Here is a 21,740-nt window from a genome sequence, read left to right as displayed (position 1 = left end):
GAGTGACTGTGGCAAGAGAAGAGCTGACAGACTGTGCACGAAGCAGGGGGCAAGGTCAAAGGAGCTGAAGAAGAAAGCAGGCAGCTAGAAGGGCACGTCCCCTGGGATAAGAAGTACGTGAAGCCAATATTGCAATCTCAGAATGTCATAGCTTTCTAGTGTAGTCATGCCTTTCCATTTTTTTACATCATGAGACTGAAAAGCAATATTCATTGGTAAACCTATGCAAAGGTCACAAAGAGTAAATTAAAAGGTAGAAAATGATAAAATCTTGGACTATCAGTTATACCATATTTGTAAACCAGGAAAAGAGCATAAAACTTACTTTCACTAGCCACATGATTAGCTGGAAAATAACCTTCCTGTCCCTTTCCTATGCTGCCATACCACCAGTCTTCATTATCTTTGAAAAACACTCGGATAATGTCTCCACGATGGATGGTTAGTTCATCTGATCGATTCGCTGTGTAGTCATAAAGAGCCACTACCTAAGAGAGAGATAAGACCACCACAGCTTTATCACAACTGTACCACAGAGAAAACCCCCAACATTCACTTCCTCTTGCAGAGAGCAGCTGAAACCAAAGCAGTACTTTGGTAAATTTGAGGCTGTCTCAAGGTTTGCTAATGGGATCAGGGGTGGTGGGAACACAGCAGGAGAAGCAAGATAAAAGAATGTGGGATTGAGAAATGGTTAAGAGCATTCAATACACTAAGATTAGCTTCAAAATAGCAGATGTTAATTTTTTAAAGTAAATTACTTGTGAAGCAAATAAAAAAACTCACACCACTTACTTTCTTAGAATTGTTTTATACTACCTTTATATCTCATTCTCTGTGCTAAGCAGATGCATCTGAAAAAAATTCTTCAGGTCAACAGTTTTACAACGAGGAAAAGCTCAATAGAACTACCTGATTGCACTGCTTGGTTTATTGTTAGTCTCTTTTTGAGAAAAATTTCTCTACACACATTTCAATGCCTTGAGATAAATTTCTCTACACACATTTCTATAAGAATCTTCTTCTTTGTGTTGTTACCGTAATCAGTATATTTAATTTCTTTTTCTTTTGAAAATTCCAAGTCAAAATGATATGGCAGTGGCTGCAGAGGCTTTTACAAATCCCTTATAGTAGTTAAAAGGAGAGAGACCTCAATTCATTTTAGATCTGATATGCACTGTATAAAGAAGAACACAATAACATGTATAACAAAGAATATATTTATTCTGCTGTTTTTTCACCTATTAAATGGCATTTGAAAATGCATAGGTTATACCACTATATATATAATGGAAAATCATCATTATCATTCTTTGCATTTAGGTGACTACTGATTCATTCACTTAACAATGACTGAAATCCTAACATGCCTGGTATAGGATAATTCCTAGAAGAGGTACCTCATTTAGGTTTTGCAGGAGAACTAAAGGATAATTCAGGAATCAGCCACCTGAAAAGAGGCAAAGTATGTCTTGGAGTATCTCTCGGTGTGTACAGCATGTGTGAGAGACCAGGGAAGAGAAACCCAAGATAGTTCAGTATGGTGGGTACCTGACTTTAGCGGTGAGAGCCTAGATAAAACGGTAGGGGAAGCTGAGGCTCCAGGAGTAAGTAAGGATTAGATCACACATGTTGAAAAACTTCAGACTCAATAATAGGGCCAATGGGAAGACAAAGAAAGGTTTAAGCAGAGGATTCCATTACTTCTACCTAATTGCTTCTGGTAATTTTGAATCAACTTAACAATATTTATTAACACATCAGTCAGGCAATTTTAACCGATAAGTTTTCGACCTAACTGCTATTAACACATCAGTCAGGCAATTTTAACTGATAAGTTTTGGACCTAACTGCTATATACAATATAAAGACAGTCATAATCATTTAATTCAATGGCTCAAATACAATGCCTATTGCACTGCTTACAATAGGACCTAATTTACTACATGCTATGCAGTATGTTATTTAAAGTTTATAGATTTTTGTAGCTTTAGTCTCTTATGTCAAATCTCTTATGTCAAAGTGGAAACTTATCTTTTCTCTTTGTTCTTCCTTCTCCAAATGTCTTCTCTTCATTTTCCTCACTGGCATTGTCATAGAAGATGAGCTAATTAACATTTGTGAGTTCCTGCCATGTTCTAGATACCATACTCATTGCTTAGGTGCTATTTTACCGAATCTTTATGACAACCCTGTGAGGGCAAGTATCCTTACTTCCACTTTACAAATGAGGAATTTGATGTCTATAGAAATTTAATAATTTCCTTAAAGTCAAGCAAACTCAGTATGTCTCCCCAGATCCCTCCCTCCCTTTCTTTCTTTCTCCCCCAAACTAAACACATTTATAGGCTATCTTTGATTAGAATCAAATATGGGCAAGAGGAAGCAGAGAGAAAAGGAGGATAGAATGTTTTTTTTTGGACAGCAGTACTTAAGCAATCATTTGTGCTGAGAAGACCAACCATCTTGGGTCATGCAGCAGGCCCACTGTGCTCCCAAAGCCCTCGTCCCAGGAAATTCTGTGATGGTTTGCTCCTGCTGTTCCTCATCTTGGCTCTGGCACACTGAAATACCACACCTTGAATAAGTGTTATACAAATACAAAGTCAGTGTATGCTTATTTATCTGGAGCCAGAGGTGGCTGTTGAGAAGGACAGCAAGGACAAATTAAGTTTAGGCAACAAGATCATTCAGAAAGTCCCACATCAGGCTTGTGTCATTGTGTGGCCTTCTGACAATCTGGAGCTCATCAAACTGAAGTCTGAAAATGTTTCCTAAATTTTACACAAGCATGTAAAATAGGTGTAAAATAAAAGGTTCCCTTTAGAGGTACAGGGGTCAAAAAACTATAAGATCCTACATTACATCTTTTCCTATTATAGAACCCACTTTTCTCCTCTTACATAACCTAATAAAGTACCCTCGTTTTGCAAGACCCACTACAACTTGTATACATGTTCTATACTCTGTGACTCTGCTATGGACTGAATTGTGTCACCTCAAATTCCTAACCCCCAATGTGAATGTATTTGGAGACGTGGCCTTTAAGGAGGTAATTAAGACTAAATGAGGTCATAGGGTAGGTTCCTGATCAATGGGACTGGTGTTCTTATAAAAAGAGGAAGAGACACCAGAAGCACCTGTGCACAGAGAAAAAGGCCATGTAAGAAGGTACCATCTGCAAGCCAAGGAGAGGCCTCAGGAGAAACCAACTGTGTCATTATCTTGATGTTGGACTTCCAGCCTCCAGAATTGTGAAAAAAATAGCCAACTTGTCTGTGGTATTTTGTTATGTGGCCTAGAAGACTAGTGTAGTCTCAAACCTGATGGTGTCAGATGAACCACTTACTACCACCCCATCTGGAACTACACATGGGCAATAACTCATCTGTATCCATCTCAAGTCCTCACCAGCTAACAGTACTGTGTTCCATACTATTATAGTGTCATTGCCTGATGGTGAAATGTCTTTGTCATCAAACTTCACAACCAGCATCCTTGGAGGATAATGGTTGGGAAGGCTACATCCTCTAAAGCAAAGAAATAGTCTTTGGAGCATGTCACCATAACATTATTAATGTCATTTAAGTTTAGGCAGACCTCATTTTACTGTGTTTTGCAGGTTTGTGGCAATCTGGCATCAAGCAAGTCCACTGATGTCATTTTTCTAACAGTATGTGTTCACTTCATGTCTCGGTGTCATATTCTGATAATTCTTGCAATATTTTAAACTTTTTCATTATTATTGTATCTGTTATGGTGATCTGTGATTAGTGATCTTTGCTGTTATTATTGTAACTGTTCTGGGGTGCCATGAACCACACCCATAATTGACAGAAAACTTAATTGATAAATGTTGTGTGTTCTGACAGCCCCATCAATCCATCCTTCCTCCCTCTACTGGGTCCCTCTTCCCTTCTCCTTGGGTCTCCTTATTTCCTGAGACACAATAGTATTGAAATTAGGCCAATTAGTAATCCTACAATGGCTTCTAAGTGTTCAAGTGAAGAGTTGCACAACTTTTCACTTTAAATCAAAAGCTAGATGCCAGGCTTGGTGGCTCAGCCTGTAATTCCGCGCCTTTGGGAGGCTGAGGTGAGTGGATTGCCTGAGCCTGCGGGTTCAAGACCCGCCTGGGCAACGAGACCTCATCTCTACAATAAATCAAAAAATCAGCCGGGCGTGGTAGCGCATGCCTGTAATTCCGGCTACTCGGAAGACTGAGGCGGAAGGATTGCTGGAGCCCAGCAGGTTGAGGCTGCGGTGGCTGGGAGCGGCCACTGCACTCCAGTCTGGGCGACAGAGTGAGACTCCAACTCAAAAAAAAAAAAAAAAGAATTTTTAAAAATCAAAAGCTAGAAATGCTTAGTGAGGAAGGCATGTCAAAGCTGACATAGGCAAAAAGTTAGGCCTCTTGTGCCAAATAGCTAGTTGTGAAGGCAAAGGAAAAGTTCTTGAAGGAAATTAAAAATGCTACACCAGTGAATACATGAATGGTAAGAAAGTGAAACAGCCTTATTGCTAATATGGAGAAAGTTTGAGTGGTCTAGAGCAGCGGACCCCAACTGCCAGGCCACAGACCGGTACCAGTTTGTGGTCTGTTAGGAACTGGGCTGCACATCAGGAGGTGAGTGATGGGAGAGCCAGCGAAGCTTCATCTGTATTTCCAGCAGCTCCCCAGGGCTCACATTTCTGCCTAAGTTCCGCCTCCTGTTAGTCAGCGGTGGCATTAGATTCTCATAGGAGCGTGAACCCTATTGTGAAGTGTGCATGTGAGGGATCTAGAAATAAAGTACACAATAAACGTAATGCGCTTGAATCTTCCAAAAACCATCTCCCCACCCCCTGGTCCGTGGAAAAACTGTCTTCCATGAAACCAGTCCCTGACGACAAAAAGGCTGGGGGCTCCTGGTCTAGAGGATCAAACCAGCTCCAGCATTTTCTTAAGCCAAAGTCTAATCCAGAGCAAAGTCCTAACTCTTCATTTAGACGAAGGCTGAGCGAGGTGGGGAAGCTGCAGAAGAAAAGCTGGAAGCTAGCAGAGGCTGGTTCATTAGCCTTAACTAAAGCAGCCATCTCCATAACATAAAAGTGCAAATGCTGATGTAGAAGCTGCATCGAGTTATCCAGAAGATCTAACTAAGATTATTAATGAAGGTGGCTACACGAAACAACAGATTTTCAGTGGAGATGAAACAGACTTATACTGGAAGAAGATGCCATCTAGGACTTTTGTATCTAGAGAGAAGTCAACAACTGGCTTAAAAACTTCTCAGGACAGACTGACTCTCTTGATGGGGGCTAATGCACATGGTGACTTTTAGCTAAAGCTAGTGCTCATTCACCATTCTGGAAATCCTAGGGCCCTTAAAAATTATGTTAAGGGCAACCCTTTGGGTCCCCTCCCACTGTGGGAGCTTTTCTGTTCTCTCAATACATCCTGCTTCAAAAAAAAATTATGTTAAATCTATTCTGCCTGTGTTCTATAACAAGGCTTAGATAACAGCACAGCCATTTACAGCATGGTTTACTGAATATTTTAAGCTCTACTGCCCGGAGACCTACTGCTCAGAAAAAAAAGATTCCTTGCACAATATACTGCTCATTGACAATGTCCCTGGTCCCCCAAGAGCTCTGATGGAGTTGTACAAGGTGAGTGCTTTCATGCCTGCTAACACAACATCCATTCTGCAGCCCATGGATCAAGGAGTAATTTTGACTTTCAAGTCTTATTATCTGTGAAATACATTTCACAGGTTATAGCTGCCATAGATAGTTGCACTGATGGACAGGGTAAGTAAATTGGAAACCTCTGGAAACAATTCGTCATTCTACAGGCTATTAAAAACATTCTTGATTGGGCAGGCTATAGAAAAGTATGTTGCAAAAGGAAGAGTCAATCAATGCAGCAATCTTCATTGTCTTAATTTAAGACACTGCCGTAGCCACCCAACCTTCAGCAACCACCACCCTGATCAGTCAGCAGCCATCAACACTGAGGCAAGACCCTCCACCAGCAAAAATATCAAAACTTGCTGAAGGCTCAGATGATTGTATTTTAACACTAAATTTAGAGTTAACACTAAAAAATACTTTATTACTAAATAAATAATAAACAATAAAGTATTTTTTTTTTTTTGAATTGGAGTCTCACTCTGTCGCCCAGACTGGAGTGCAGTGGCCGCTCCCGGCCACTGCAGCCTTGACCTGCTGGGCTCTGGCGATCCTTCCGCCTCAGCCCTCCAAGTAGCTGGAACTACAGGCGCGCGCTACCACGCCCAGCTGATGTTTTGATTTATTGTAGAGATGAGGTCTCGTTGCCCAGGCGGGTCTCGAACTCGCGGGCTCAGGCAATTCACTCACTTCAGCCTCCCAAAGGCGTGGGATTACAGGCTGAGCCACTGAGCCCGGTTACAATAAAGTATTTTAAAATTAAAGTCTATACATTGCTTTTCTAGATGTAGTGCTATTGCACACATAATAGACTATAGTAAACATAATTTTGAACATTGTTTTATATGCACTGGGAATTTCCAAAATTTGTGAGATTGGTTTTATCATGATATTCACTTTATTGTGGTGGTCCAACCAGCAATATCTCTAAGGTATGACTGTACAGAGTTGCTTTGCAATGAGGAGTCAGTGTGTGTGTTTAATGTGCCAACAGTTCTCATACTGGCAGTGGACTCTGACATTTGGTTATAGCTATTCTCTTAACTTACTGGAGGCACAGGACAAAACCCACATGGTTCAAAAGAATCTGCTTGCATTCTGTGTGTTTTTATTCAAGTTGTTCTAAACTTCCAATACGAAGACCATTTACTGTCCTTCCGATTGTTATATTGTATGCAGTATACAGAAGCCATTGTTATGGACTAAACTCCTGAACTAGGTCCCAACAACCAGAATAAAAATCGAAATGAAGTCACTCATACTAAAGTTCCACATCATCAAAGTGAAACTAAGTTGTTATCTGACCTTCAGAGAAATTGGGAGAGAGATAACAGGCAATTTTCCAAACTTCCGTTTCAATCTTAAATTTGTATGATAATGAAATTCCCTTTGTTGTTATCCATCAGTTATTTTTCTATTGTTCTGTTTCCTTGTTTCTGCCTTATAAGGAATGTAACTTTGGAATGACCAATCTGCTCTTTATTCTTTCTTTTTTCCTTCTGCTTTCTCTATTCCTTTTCTGCCTATAAAACAAACCTCTTTTGCTCAGCTCATTGGAACATACACTCTATTTTATGGAATAAAGGGTTGCTCAATTCTAGCAAATAAATCTGATTAAGATCTAAACTAAATTTGTTGTAATTCTGTCTTTTGACAGGAGATTCACCCATGCTGTTGGAGAGGGATGTGCATTTTTCCTATCCTGTTCTTGTGCCCACCGCTTTCTGATGGTTCTTTGCATATGGAGTTTTGCTCCATGCATGTACAGATCAGCACTAAGCCAGACTTAAGGGCTCTTCTTAAGGTTACTGGCAGGATTATTACCAATTAATATAAAATGAAGTATAAGGTAACATTTTAATAATTATTTTAAATGTGAAATAAAATAAGCTTTCTTAAGAAAGTCTCATTTCTCAATAATGTCACTTAAGGAATATTTGCTCTTTAGTATTAAAACAGAAAAAAGAAAAGACAAAAAATGTTAGTTAAAAAAAATTAAGTCCTGAATTTCACAAATGCACCTTATTAAATATTTAAATGACTCTTTAACTAATAGTGACACTGGGACTGTATGTTCTTTCATAAAAGGAATGAAGAAACAAACATATAACTTTATTTTTAGCATCATGTGGTAGAAACATATAGTCTCTTACCCTTATTTCCGTGAACACTACATAAGACAACTCTAAAAATATTTATAAAAAAGAAATCAAGGTCCTGTTATTTTTAACTAATCTTATCTGGATAATAATATATTTAGAAAAGAGAGATAAAGAAAGTAAATAATTGCACAAAGTTTATTGTCTCTACTCCAGATAAACTATCTGTTCCTACCCTGCTATATGTGAATTTCACACTTCATCAAACAGGTATTTGAAAGTATTTAGTTTCAATATCTTCTGATAAAATAATGACCAAAGTACTGTAAAGAATACCAAAGCGGGAACCAAAAAGGGAGTGTCCAATCCCATGTGGGCTTCCAATATTCAAATTTATAAATATTATCATGCACTGCACAATGACATTTCAGTCAATGATGGACTGGGTATATGACAGTGGTCCCATAAGATTATAATGGAGCTGAAAAATTCCTATTGCCTAGTGATATTATAGTTGTCATAATGTTGTAGTGCAATTACTTTACTTTTTAAATAAATTTAGTGTAGCCTAAGTGTGCATTGTTTATAAAGTCTACAGTAGTGTACAGTAATGTCCTAGGCCTTCACTTCATTCACTACTCACTCAATGACTCACCCAGAGCAACTTCCGGTCCTGTAAGCTCCACTCATGTTAAGTGCCCAATACAGGCATTCCATTTTTTATCTTTTATACCACATTTTTACTTACCTTTTCTATGTTTAGATACACAAATACCATTGTTACAACTGCCTACAATATTCAGTACAGTAAAATGCTGTATAGGTTTGTAGCCTAGGAGCAATAGGCTATATGGAAAGCCTCCTACATGCGAATGAGTTCCGTTCTGAAAGTCTAAGTTCAATTTGTTTGTAAGTCCAACAAAGTTAGCCCAGGTACTCAAGTAAAACAATTGGCTCTACAGTACCAGCTACATCACTACTGCCTTTATACATCCTGGGCTTGAAATAAAGATACTGTACTACTATACTCTATGCAGTACTATAAAGTACACAAAAGCACAACTGCTTGTAGGGCACACACATGTGACTATGTATGCCAGACATATGAACTAATTTATGTGACTGGACATGCAAATGCATGTATGTATCTTAGGGATAAATAAGCAAAGGAGAATAACTTCCAGAATGATGAAGTAATTAAAACTGGATCCCTCATAAAATCAAGGTCACTGGTCAAAACTGCCAAAATAGACTTTATCAGAACTCTGGAAACTAACCACCAAAGGTTTGAAACAATCTGAAAAGTGTGTGTTTAAGAAAAACAACTCAATCTCAGTAAAAGTTTTGTGGAGTTTTAAGTTGCTTATTCCTATTATCTCTGTACCAGATCGTGGTAGCTTTAAAAGACAACAATCTCACAACTATGGTAGCTGTGAAAACTAGCAGTCTAAAAGTCATCAGAAAGGGAAGAATAGATTTGGAGTACCTTCAAAGCCTCAACCCCAGAGACCTGGCACTCTAAGACCTGTCTAGCAGCTTCTTAAAAAGCTCAATTCTCAGGGATCATCTCTATTTGATGTAACTCAGAAGATGCTGTGTGAATGATTACATCCTTATGACATTTGTCAAAAGCAAGGAACTATTTAACACTGCACCTGCCTTACTTATTAATTTTTTTGCCTCCTTTATGGGCTATATTTTTCTGTTTCATTTCATCTTTCATTATTTTTTGTTATTAGGATATTTAAGATGATATAATGTAGTAAACCCAGAAATCAAATTCTCTAGTTCCAACTCATATTGCCTTTTAAATAAGCTATTAGGAACATTATCAAAGACCCAAAGGAAATCTTGTCTAAAGAATTAAAAGTATGAGAATAATATCTCACAAAATAATAAAACATCAATATAAAGATAGAATGAAAAAAAAAACAAACAAGTAAAATTCTGGAGTTGAAAGCATAATATTCACTAGAGAGACTTAACAGTAGATTTGTACTGGTAGAAGAATTAGTAAACTTGAAGATAAGTAAATTGAGGTTATTTAGTCTGAGGAATAGAAAGAAAAATAATGAACAAAAATAAACAGAGCCTCAGAGACTTAGGAGATGCTACCAAATGCATCAACATATGCAACATGGAAGTCCCAGAAAAGAGACAAAGAAGAGGAAAAAAGTTAAAGAAATAATGACCAGAAATTCCCAAAATTAGATGTAAAAATTAATGTGCACATTAAGAAGCTAAATCGACTTCAAGTGGGCTAGATTAAAAAAGATCCATACCTAGATATTTCATGGCCACATGGTTGAAAACCAAATACAGAATCTAGAAAGCAGCAAGAAAAAAACAATTTATCACATAGAAATAACTCTCTATAAGAGTAACAGTAGACAGCTCACAAAAAATATGGAGGCAGGAAGTTAGTGGGATGATGTTTTTTTGACATTCAGTGTCAAAAGCAAAGGCAACCAAGAATTCAATATCCAGCAAAACTATCCTTTAGAAAAAGGAAGTACAAATTAATACATTACAAGATAATAACTCAGAGAGTTTGTTGCTTGCAGACCTACTCATCAAGAAAAAATAATGAAAGTATTTCAGGTTGAAACTAAAGGATATTTGAAAGTAACTAAAATCCATATGATGAAATACAAGCACTGCTAAGAGTAACTACATAGGTAAATATAAAAGAAAGTTTACATATATTTTTGTTTATAACTCTTTGCTCTCCATCTAATTTAAAAAAACAACTTTTGTAGATAAATAATTATAAACATATGTTGATAGGCTTACAATATGTAAAGATGTAATTTGTATGACAATAATAGCACAAAGGAGGTAGGAGGGAAATAATTATATTAGAGGAAAGTTTCAATATACTATTAAAATTAAGTTGGTATTAATTCAAACTAGATTGTTTTGAGATATTACTGTAATTCTAAGAGTAACATCAAAGAAAATAACTCAAGAAAATATGCTAAAGGAAGAGAGAATTAGAATTGTATAATAAAAAATATCAATTTAGACCCAAAAAGTGAGTAGTGGAGGAACAAAGGAAAAACAACAATAAAAACATCAGACGTAAAAATCTAAAACCAAATTGTAGACTTAATTGTACCTCATCAATAATTACATTAAGTATAAATAGATTAAACACTTCAAACCAAAAGCAGAGATTATCAGAATGGATACAATCAATGATCCAACTACATGCTATGTACAAGAGGAATACTTCAAATTTAAAGACCCAAAAGAGTTGAAAAGGGTAGAAAAGATATACCATGCAAACAGAAACCAAAAGAGAGTTGAAGTGGCTATTGTAATATCAGGCAATATAGACTTTAAGATCAAAACTGTCACAGAGACAAAGAAGGACATTTTGTTAGGATAAAAGGGTCAATGAGAAAGACATTAAAAAGTACATTATATACTTAATACTGTCTCAAAAGAGACAAAACTGAAAGGTGAAATAGACAATTAAAAAATAACAGTTGGTGACTTCAATACCTCACTTTCCATATTGTATAGAACTAGGCAGAAGATCAACGTGGAAACATAAGACTTGATCAAACTATAAACCAATTAGACCTAATAGATGTCTATAGGACATCTTAGCAAAAGCAGAATACATATTCTTTTAAGTGCACATAGAACATTCTCTAGGGGAGACAATAAGCTAGGCCAAAAATAAAACACACACACACACACACACCTTTATAAAAGAAATAATTGTCTTTTGTTTTTTGAGTTGGGGTCTCACTCTGTTGCCCAGGCTTGAGTACAGTGGCATGATCGCGGCTCACTGCAGCATCAAACTCCTGGGTTCAAGTGATGTGTCCACCTCAGCCTCCCAAGTAGGTAGAATTACAGGTGTGTGCTGCCACCCTGATTAATTTTTTGACTTTTTTTTTTTGTAGAGATGATGCTACCCAGGCTGGTCTCAAATTTCTGTGCTCAAGCAATCCTCCCAAAGCGCTAGGATTATAGATGTGAGTCACTACACCAGCCTAAGAAATAAAATTTAAAAGCATGAAATCACATAAAGTATGTTCTCCAATAGCAATAAATTGAAGAAGAGCTCAGTTATGGAAAGTAACTTGGGAAATTTACAAGTGTATGGAAATTAAACAACATACTCCAAACAACCACTAGGTCAAAAAAATGAAACACCAGGGAAATCAGAAGAGAATAAATGGAAGAAAAAACACAACATACCAATATGTATAGGGTGCAGGAAAAGTTCTGATTTAAGAAAATTTTTATAGCTGTAATGCTTTCATTAAGAGAAAAGAAAGATAGTAAAGCACTATCTTAACCTTATACTTTAAAAATTAGAAAATAAAAACAAAACCCAAAGTAAACAGAAAAAAATAAATATCGGAGTGGAAATAAGTGAAATAATACATAGAAAAAGAATAGAAAAAATGAAATAAAAAATTCGTTATTTGAAAGATTAAGAAAATTGACAAAACTTTTGCTAGACTGACCAAGGGGGAAAAAAACAAAAAGTAAGGCCCAGGTTAATAACATCAGGAATGAAAGAAAAGAGGTCACTGTTGATTTTAGGAAAATAAAAAGGATTTAAGGGAATATATAATCAATTGTATGCTAACAAATTCCTATGGGAATGCAGGAGACCTAGACTAGCCAAAACAATCTTGAAAAAGAATAAAGTAAAAGGACACACTCTGATTTTAAAACATCCACAAAGGTACAGTAATTAAGACAATGTAATACAGTATTGACATAGGATAGGCATTTGAATTAATGCAAAAGAAGTCAGAGTCTAGATACAAATTCTTACACTCATGGTCAATTGATTTTCAACAAAGGTGCCAAGACAATTAAATGGGAGAAAAACAAACAAACAAACAAACACCCAAAACTGTTTTTTTCAACAAGTGGTGCTGGGACAATTGGATAGCTGGATGCAAAACAAACAAAAACAAAAACAAAACAAAACAAAACTTGGGTCCTTAATTCATACCATACACAAAAATTAACTTGAAATGGATTATAAGCCTAAAGGTAAGAGCTAAAGGCACAAAACTCTCATAAGAAAATATAAGTCAATCTTTGTGACACTGGATCAAACAGTGACTTCTTAGATATGACATCGAAGGCATAAGGGACAAAACAAAAAAGTAGATAAAAATTTTAAAAACTTCACCAAAATTTAAAAATTTTTGTTTGTCAAAAGATAGGATCAAGAAAGAAAAAAAGACAATCTACAGAATGAAAGAAGACATTTGTGAATCATATATAATTGTCTGGGGGATTAGGTCCAGGACCCCTGTAAATAACAAAACCCGCAGATGCTCAAGTCCCTTATATACAATAGCATTTGCAGATAACTTATGCAATCCTCCCAAATACTTTAAATCATCTCTAGATTATTTATACCTAATACAGTGCAAATGCTATGTAAATAGTTGTTATACTGCATTGTATTACTCTTTTGTTTGTATCTTTTTTGGGGGGTGGTTGGAATCTCTGTCATCCAGGCTGGAGTGCAGTGGCATGCTCATGGCCACTGCAGCCTCAATGTGCTAGGGTCAGGTGATCCTTCTGCCTCAGTCTTCCAAACAGCTGAGAATATAGGTGCATGCCACCACACATGACTAATTTTTTGATTTATTGTAGAGATGAGGTCTCGCCATGTTGCCCAGGTTAATCTCAAACCCATGAGCTCAGGCAATTCTCTCACCTCTCTCTCTCTCTAATTTACTTTCATTTTTTTTTTTTTTTTTTTTTTTTGAGTCGGAGTCCCACTCTGATGCTCAGGCTGGAGGGCAGTGGCAAGCTCACAGCTACTGCAGCCTTGATCTGCTGGGCTCAGGCGATCCTTCTGCCTCAGCCTTCCAAGTAACTGGGACTACAGGCTAATTTTTTAATTTATTTTAGAGACGTGGTCTCACCATGTTGCCCAGGTTGGTCTCGAACCTGTGGGCTCAGGCAATCCTCTCACCTTGGACTCCCAAAGTGCTGGATAGGCGTGAGTCACCGCACCTGGCTTGTTTGTATTATTTTTTATTTTTGTGATTATTTTATTCTATTTTATTTTTCGAGTTGAAGTCTCACTCGGGTGCACAGGCTGGAGTGCAGTGACACAATCACAGCTACCACGGCCTTAACCTCCTGGGCTCAGGTAATTCTTCCACCTCAGTCTTCCAAGTAGGTGGGACTAAAAGGCACATGCCATCATGCCTGGCTAATTTCTTTATTTATTGTATAGACAAGGTTTCACTTCGCCATGCTGCCCAGGCTCGTCTCGAACTCTTGGGCTTGGGCAATCCTATCTCCTTGCTCTGGTTTCCCAAAGTGCTAGGATTACAGGTGTGAGCCATTAAATCTGGCCTTATTTTTTTTTTTTAAAGAATCTTTTCGATCTGTGGTTGGTAGAATCTGTGAATATGGAACTCGTGAATACAAAGGGATGACTATATCTAATAAAAGACTTGTATCCAGAGTATACAAAGAACTCTTACAAGTCAATAATAAAGAGGTAAACTAAATTAGATACAAGTATTATAAATATATTTACATCAAATTTATATAAGATTATATCATTTATTTTCATATAATTTATAGATATATTTATATGCTAGATACCTAGCACATACTAAGTGCTCAGTAATAATTAGGTATAATTGTTATTATTCAACTCCTAAAGTTCTTTAAGTATTATAGAGGAATGATGTTTTCTGTGGAACACCCACATCTATAAATGTGACCATATTTTTCAAACCAAATACAGATCTGTTAACTTCAATTACATTCCTAAAAATTTATTCCTAGATTTGGCAAAATAAGCTCTGACTCCTATATGCACACACAACATATATTAATTTTTTTAAAATATATTTAATTTATATAATTATTTAATAAAATACAATATTTCCCCAACCAGAATATGAGCAAAGGATTTGAATTAGACATTTCTTCAAAGAAGACATACAAATGTCACTTCAATAGATGCTTACATCATTAGTCATTAGAGAAACACAAATCAATCAAAATCATGAGAACCCACTTCCCATCCATTAGGATGGCTGTACTAAAAACATCAATAACAAGTGAGTATATGGAGAAATTGGAACTCTCATTCATGTCTGGTGAAACTGTAAACTGGTTTGGTTGCTTTGGAAAACATTTTGGCAGTTCCTCAAAACATTAAACATAGAGTTACCACATAATGGAGCAATTCAATCTCTAAATATATATCCAAAAGAACTGAAAACGGATGCCCAGGCAAAAACCTGTACAAGAATGTTCACAGAACGTAATTCGTAATAGCTAAAAATGGGAAATATGGAAGATTGATTTTTAGCTCTTTTAGAAATCACTACACTATTTTCTACAAAGGTTGAACTAGTTTACACTCAAACTAACAGTGTAGAAATGTTCCCTTTTCCCCCACATCCTCTCCAGCATCTGTTGTCTTTTGAGGTATTGATGGTGGCCATTCTGACTAGAGTTAGGTGGCTTTTCAGTGTAGTTTGTATTTCTTTGATGATTAGTGAGGTTGAACATTTTTTCTATCTGTTAGCTGCTCGTATGCTTTCTTCTAAGAAATGTCTATTCATATCTTTTGCCCACTTTCTTTATACAGAAGATACCCGCACACATATGTTTATTGCAGTGTTACAACAGCAAAAACATAAGAGCCAACTGTGTGGCCCAGGGAAAGTGGACTGGACAAAGAAAATGTGGTACATGGAATATTATGTAGCCACAAAGAAAAACAAAATTAAAGACTTTGCAGCAACTTGGATGGATTTAGAGTCTATAATACTCAGTGATCTATCACAGAAATAAAGATATGAGTACTCTATGAACTCACTCATAAGTAGACCCTGAACATTTATCATAATATTATAAGAAAGGGATTGGCAGTAGTGGGACACTGCTGGAGGGTGGGGAAACGGACACGTAATATCAATAAGTGTATCCAATCTCAAACCTGGCAGAGTGGGAATTAAGGGGAAGCCCAAACTTTACTTGTACGATGACAACTTATGTGTCTAACCTGAATTGTACCCCCCATCTTTAAAATAAACATTTAAAATAAATGGAAGCAACTCACATTTCCATCAGTAGATTAACAGATACATAAAATGTGGCATATTCATATAATAGAATATTATTTGGTTATCAAAAGGAATAAATTCCAATAAATGCTATAACATACATGAACCTTGGAAACATGATGCTAAGTAAAAAATGCAAGACACAAAAGGCTACATAGTATACGGTTATATTTAAATAAAATGTCCAGAATATGCAAACCCGCTGAGACAGAAAGTTGATTAGTAGTTGCTAGGAGTTAGGGGAAGAAGGAAACAGAGAGGGAAGACTGCTAATGAATATGGGATTTCTTTTTGGAGCAATGAATGTTTTAAAATTAGATAGAGGTGGCGGCTGCATAACTCTATAAATATACTAAAATCCACTGAACTGTAGACTTTAAAAGGGTGAATTTTATGCTGTGTGAATTATATTGAAATAAAGTTGTTATAAAAAGAGAACATCATGGGAATGATTATTACAGGAAGCGAAGCTGGTTCTGATGAACAGTACAAGCAAAAATACAGATCATAACTTCTCTCCATGCCAGAGAGAAGAGCCTCAATCCTGGCTATGGAAATAGACAAAAGAGGTTAGACTGGCATAAAATCAAAGGAGAAAGCAACCCATGGGAGATACAAGAACTAGTTAAGAACTAGTTAACATATTACACCAAGGTATTGTTGATAAGACCAAAGAGATGGTAGTACCAGTGATGGAAAATTAAAGCGAAAAGGTCCAGTGAAGGTCCTGGTGAATACAGGAGTTTTATTGAGCTGTGCTCGTTTTTAGGTTCTTTAGGCTACCAAATGGTAACAGCCTAAGTACTGATGATAAAGATTTTTCTGGTAGAATGAAGTAAAGAAAGAATAATTAAGATTAGGACATCAGCTGGAGAGTGATTTACGCTTAGGTATTAGTTGAAACTTAAGCATATTTAATGAGCTTTCCAAGTAGGTCTCAGGAAGAGAGGAAGAAGCCCCATCATCTCATTCTTGGGTGACACTCATAATTACCTTCTCAGTCCTTTACTCTTTTTCTTCAAACAGCTGTCTGTGGCATGTGGGTAGCATAGTTTGAAGTGTAGCAGGTGTTTATAATTTCCTTTCTCAAGGTCACAGGTGACCCTGCCAGTACATTTGAGAAACCACAGCTTCTGGGCCCCTTTCTTCCCACCAAACCCCAAGATCCCCTTCTCACATCCAGATTACTCTCTACTATTTACATGTCTGTAACCCACCTCATGGATATTAGAAATTTAAGTGCCACTCTTCCCAGAAAATTGTCTAAAATTCTATCCACTAACTTCAAATCATTATCTTCATGGGTGGATGAGAGGTTTTCCAAGAAATATTTTAGAAGTTGGCTCCCTTAGATAATTTCCATGGTAGATTTATTGAGAGGGGAGAATTTGTATTTGGTCTTCTCCTTAAAACAAGGTCTTCATGCCCTTTTTATCTATAATTCTGGTCTGCCTTTCCAGTGGTGCTCAGCTGTGTCCAACCTTCCTACCCTAAATACCTAATCCTACTAAAAGTGATGCTACAGAGATCACATGTGATAATATATATATGTAGCAGGGTCTTTAAAAATATGAATGATTGGCCGGACTCGGTGGCTCAGCCTGTAATCCCACGCTTTGGGAGGCCGAGGTAAGTGAATTGCCTGAGCCCGTGGGTTCGACATCCGCCTAGGCAACTTGGCGAGAGCTCATCTCTACAACAAATCAAAAAAATTAGCCAGGCGTGGTAGCACGCGCCTGTAGTTCCAGCTACTTGGAAGGCTGAGGAGGAAGGATCGCCGGAGCCCAGCAGGTCGAGGTTGCGGTGGCAGGGAGCGTGCCACTCCACTCGTCTGGACGACAACTCAAAAATAAAAAATATGAATGGTTTCATATATGTTAACAGATGTTAGTATCACCGGAACTCCTAATTTCCACAAAATCTGCCTGTGTCACTAAGTGACACTAGAGTTTAATGGTTTATTCATATAAACTGATTTTGATTTTACAGAGTTAATATTCTGACTCATTTATCAGAATGCATTAACATTAATCTTAAATGTTTCTAGAAGACCCTTAAAGACCTTTTGCCTCAGTTTTTCCACTGACAAATGGTGATGATGATGATAATAATTTTATCTTATAGAATTATTATGATAGTCAAGTGAAATCGTCTACACAAAACACTGCACAGTGCTTGGTGTAGAGCAAGTGCTCAATAAATGTTAAGTATAATTATTATTCAATTCTTGCAGTTCTTCAAATTATCAAAGAGAGATGGTGTTCTATATTAAAATATTCCTGTAGAACACTCACAGTTATAAATGTGAACATATTTTCTAAACCAAACATAGATCTACTAACTCAAACTCCACTTCTGAAAACAAATATTTACTTTCAGATTTGGTAAAATAAGCTCTGAATAAAAAAAAAAAGAATGCCTCCATGTTGCCATAAGATATTACTAGCCAGAGATACAGTGACAAGAATATTTTATAAAGTTTGTCTATAAATACAGATTAAGAAGTTTTTCTTCTTCCCTCTAGGGAAGAATTTATCTCATTTAATCTTTATGCATGTAGCTAATCTGTGACCCAATTTTGTGGTTATACCAAGGGGTGTCTGAGTTAGTGACTGCTGCGCTGCTATCTCTGTCAAAGACTCATCTCACTGCTGGGGACATGGAGATAATGGCAGGATAAAGAGCAACACAGGAAGACGAAACTTGGTGAACTCATATGTTTATCATGGCAAGAAAAGAATCTATGGAACATTAGTAGTAGTGGATGGTAGATGTCCATCTAGGCAGGAAAAACAGGGCACTTAGTGTGATAACTTTTAATTAAACTTCTCCCAAAATAGAAAGTTCATAATGATGAATGTTAAATTTTTTCTTTTCCAAATAAATGCTTTCTTTGTTTTATGGTATGATAACTCAACTCAAGTTTTGGTTTCTACTAAGGGTCCATATTACTGCTTCCTTGAAAGTAGTAAAATTTTATTTTGCTTTTTTGTGAAAGACAAATTTTAAGTAGTAACAATTGTATTTTAAAAGAATTGCAATAAATGCTTTGTTAAAGCACAACATAACACTGAAATTACTATTAAATAATAATGCCCCCAAGCAAAATGACTTAAAAATGAAAACTTAAATTGCTGGTAGGTAAATCAATTGTTGTCATTTTGATTGTGTATACTGTTTTATATTTTTCCAAAGTTTCTGAATAAAGATAATTTATATAGGGCATTATACAATTTGTCAATGTTAGAGTTTGGGAGATAGCTATTACCACAGTTGGAAAAAAACCAAGATTCAAAAGAATTTTTACAGCTGGATAGTGGGTCAAAAATAAATCGATGAAATTGAGTGAGGGTAAATGGACAACTCTGCACTTAGGGTTAAAGAGTAATCGCTAATGGTTGAGAGATTTCTGTGTGCTAGACATTGCACTCACCACTTGGAACACCAGAACATTAATAAGGTAGGTACTATTATCATCTCCTTTTTAGATATAAGGATAATGAGGCACAAATATATACATAATGGGGAGATCTGTCTTGACAGTGTATCTTTAAAGCATCAAGGAGTTATGATAGGTTATAATTCAATGGCAAACAAATGTGGTATCCAGGTTATGAAAACCAATAATACCACTACATTTTTTGTCTCACTTCAGAACATTAAGTCCAGTTCTGGATTCCACTTTTTGAAGAAAATCAACAAAGTAGAAAGAAACTAATATTGATTAAGAGACATAGAAGAAAATGGCCTGAAAAAAGAGAAGACCGAGATGAAATAGATGCCCTCAAACATCTTAATAGCTACATTTATACAAGTGGAAACTGATTTGTTCTACAGTGATCTGGAAACAGAGCAGAGTTAAGATAGGAATCATTTGTAGCAAAGTACAAAACTTGAGTAATTAATGAAAACTCAGTGTTCATAATCCATAACTAGTTTTTGTGTTTTCCAGGAAAGACTGTATCCACAAGGGTACTCTTTCTTTAATAACTCATGACACATCTTTTTCATATGCTGACACTAAATGACTAGAAATGTGTAGAGACTAGAAATGTCTCAATACTCTTATCACAATATTCCATAATTAGCAGATAATATAGTCTTTGAAAATCTCTTGATGGAAATCTCAAGTACTCTAGAGGCTCTTATGTAACATGTTAAGTTAAAAAACAAAAACAAAAAAACTGGTTCTATATTTTACTATCTATGTGATCCTAGGAAAACCTCTTCACTTTTAAGTGTTCCAGTTTCAAATTTATAAAGAATAATAATATCTATTTAACAGAGTTATGCAGATTAAAAGAAAGAAGACATAAAGATATCAGAACTATATACTGGTAACACAGTAAGTATTCAATACATAAAAGCTTTTATTATTATACCATTAATGTTCACAACAAACACTGCTAAGTTTAGTAAGTTAATATGATTACAATGATCTTATTCTTAGAGATTCAGGATCATTATAGATATCAGTAATATAATAAGAGCTAGTAATACTATATGTAGTGTATTATAGAATGCTCTGATTGTAGTGCTAAACAAGACAATTTAAAATCTCTCTCTTGATGGCACACACATTTTACTAAGGAAAACAAAATTCAACAATTTACAGATTATTTTTGCCATAAAGCCATGCATTTTAAAAACTGTACACTAAAAATAATGGAACTTATGAAAAAAAAAATTTGTTGCATACTACTTAAAATCTATGGATCTTTGTAACTAGAGCACTGATAAAAATAATCACAATCTGGGGATTAGGAGGCCAACATGAGGCAGTGAAAATGTGTTTCTCCTATGGAGTAAACCAAGATAGAGTTTTCTCAGCACTCAGAGAGGAACAAGACCAGGAGTGTGCCACATGACTCGTCAAAGAAGCAATAACAGCCAGAGTGCAAAGAAGAGAAAAATTCATTGACCTGGGCTAGAACTAGCCAAACTCCTGCCTGCACCACCACAGTCCACTGCCACCTCCAGAGGCAGTGGAGAAGATGAGTGAGGGGAATTCAGGAGTTCTGTACTCCTGCTATGGACTTGAAGGTCCCCCAGAGCCTGTGGACTCCAGTTCCTCAAGGGATATTGTCTCACCCACAGTCATGCTCTGCTGAAACCCATGGGAAGTGGTGAAGGAAAAAAGAAAACCCTGAGCAGTACCAGCTGCCATTTCCTAGGAACTCAACTGTTGTGAGCAGTGTGGCTGCTTTCTAGCCAGACTCGGAGGGAATGGGCCCTAAGGGCAAACTCCATGCTGCACACAGTTCCTGCTGGCTGCACCTTGACATTTGAAAGGATAACATCCTGAGGCCAAGGCAGAAAGCTGGGGGGGGAGGGGACTTGGAACCATAGCAACATCTAACTGTTCACGTAAACTCTTCTATGCTCACCTTGCATAACAGCGTCACCCCAGCAGCCTGGGACGCCCTCCTAATCCCCATTGGGGTAGCTAAGTGGGCACTCTTATGGGGTGTTCGAGCTTCCCACCCCCACATTACCTTCAAAGGCTGAAAACAGAACGTGGGTAATGCAGAGGCCCACCCTCTGCCTAGGTTGTCTGGGCACTTTCTTGGGACAATACTCACCAAGGAGAAACCCTATAGTCACCATCGCAGCTGGCTTTCTCCCAAGTGTCACCTCCTGGCTGGAGGTCAAAAGTATAGCCAACTACATTAGATATAATATCTCAGCTTTTGAGAAGACCTGATCCTAAACCTCAACTAATACCACTTTCCAAGCCACTACAGCCACTCAGGAAGCCGTGAGCCAGTACAAGTATCCAGTACAGGACTGCCACAGCTGGAATTGAGAAACTTACCACACCAAGGGAACCCTACAGTGCCTGTATCAGCCCCCTGCCAACCTCAAATAAGAAGAAACA

At 36.8% G+C, this 21,740-nt stretch overlaps 1 protein-coding gene across 3 annotated transcripts in view; it reads right to left on the bottom strand.

The window, feature by feature from the left end:
* Window positions 1-21,740, bottom strand: part of AHI1 (Abelson helper integration site 1) — a 204,428-nt gene that overhangs the window by 38,241 nt on the left and 144,447 nt on the right. For all 3 annotated transcript variants that reach the window (XM_008065442.1, XM_021716221.1, XM_008065440.1), the window contains exon 22: window positions 326-488. In XM_008065442.1, coding sequence (XP_008063633.1) covers window positions 326-488 — 163 coding nt within the window. The remainder of the gene's footprint in view (window positions 1-325; window positions 489-21,740) is intronic.

This window comes from Carlito syrichta, unplaced genomic scaffold, assembly GCF_000164805.1.
Source record: "Carlito syrichta isolate Samal-C Ts95f unplaced genomic scaffold, Tarsius_syrichta-2.0.1 Scaffold308352, whole genome shotgun sequence".
Lineage (NCBI taxonomy): Eukaryota > Metazoa > Chordata > Mammalia > Primates > Tarsiidae > Carlito > Carlito syrichta.
Note: the sequence above shows the minus strand (reverse complement) of the source record. Positions and strands in the feature narration are given on the sequence as shown.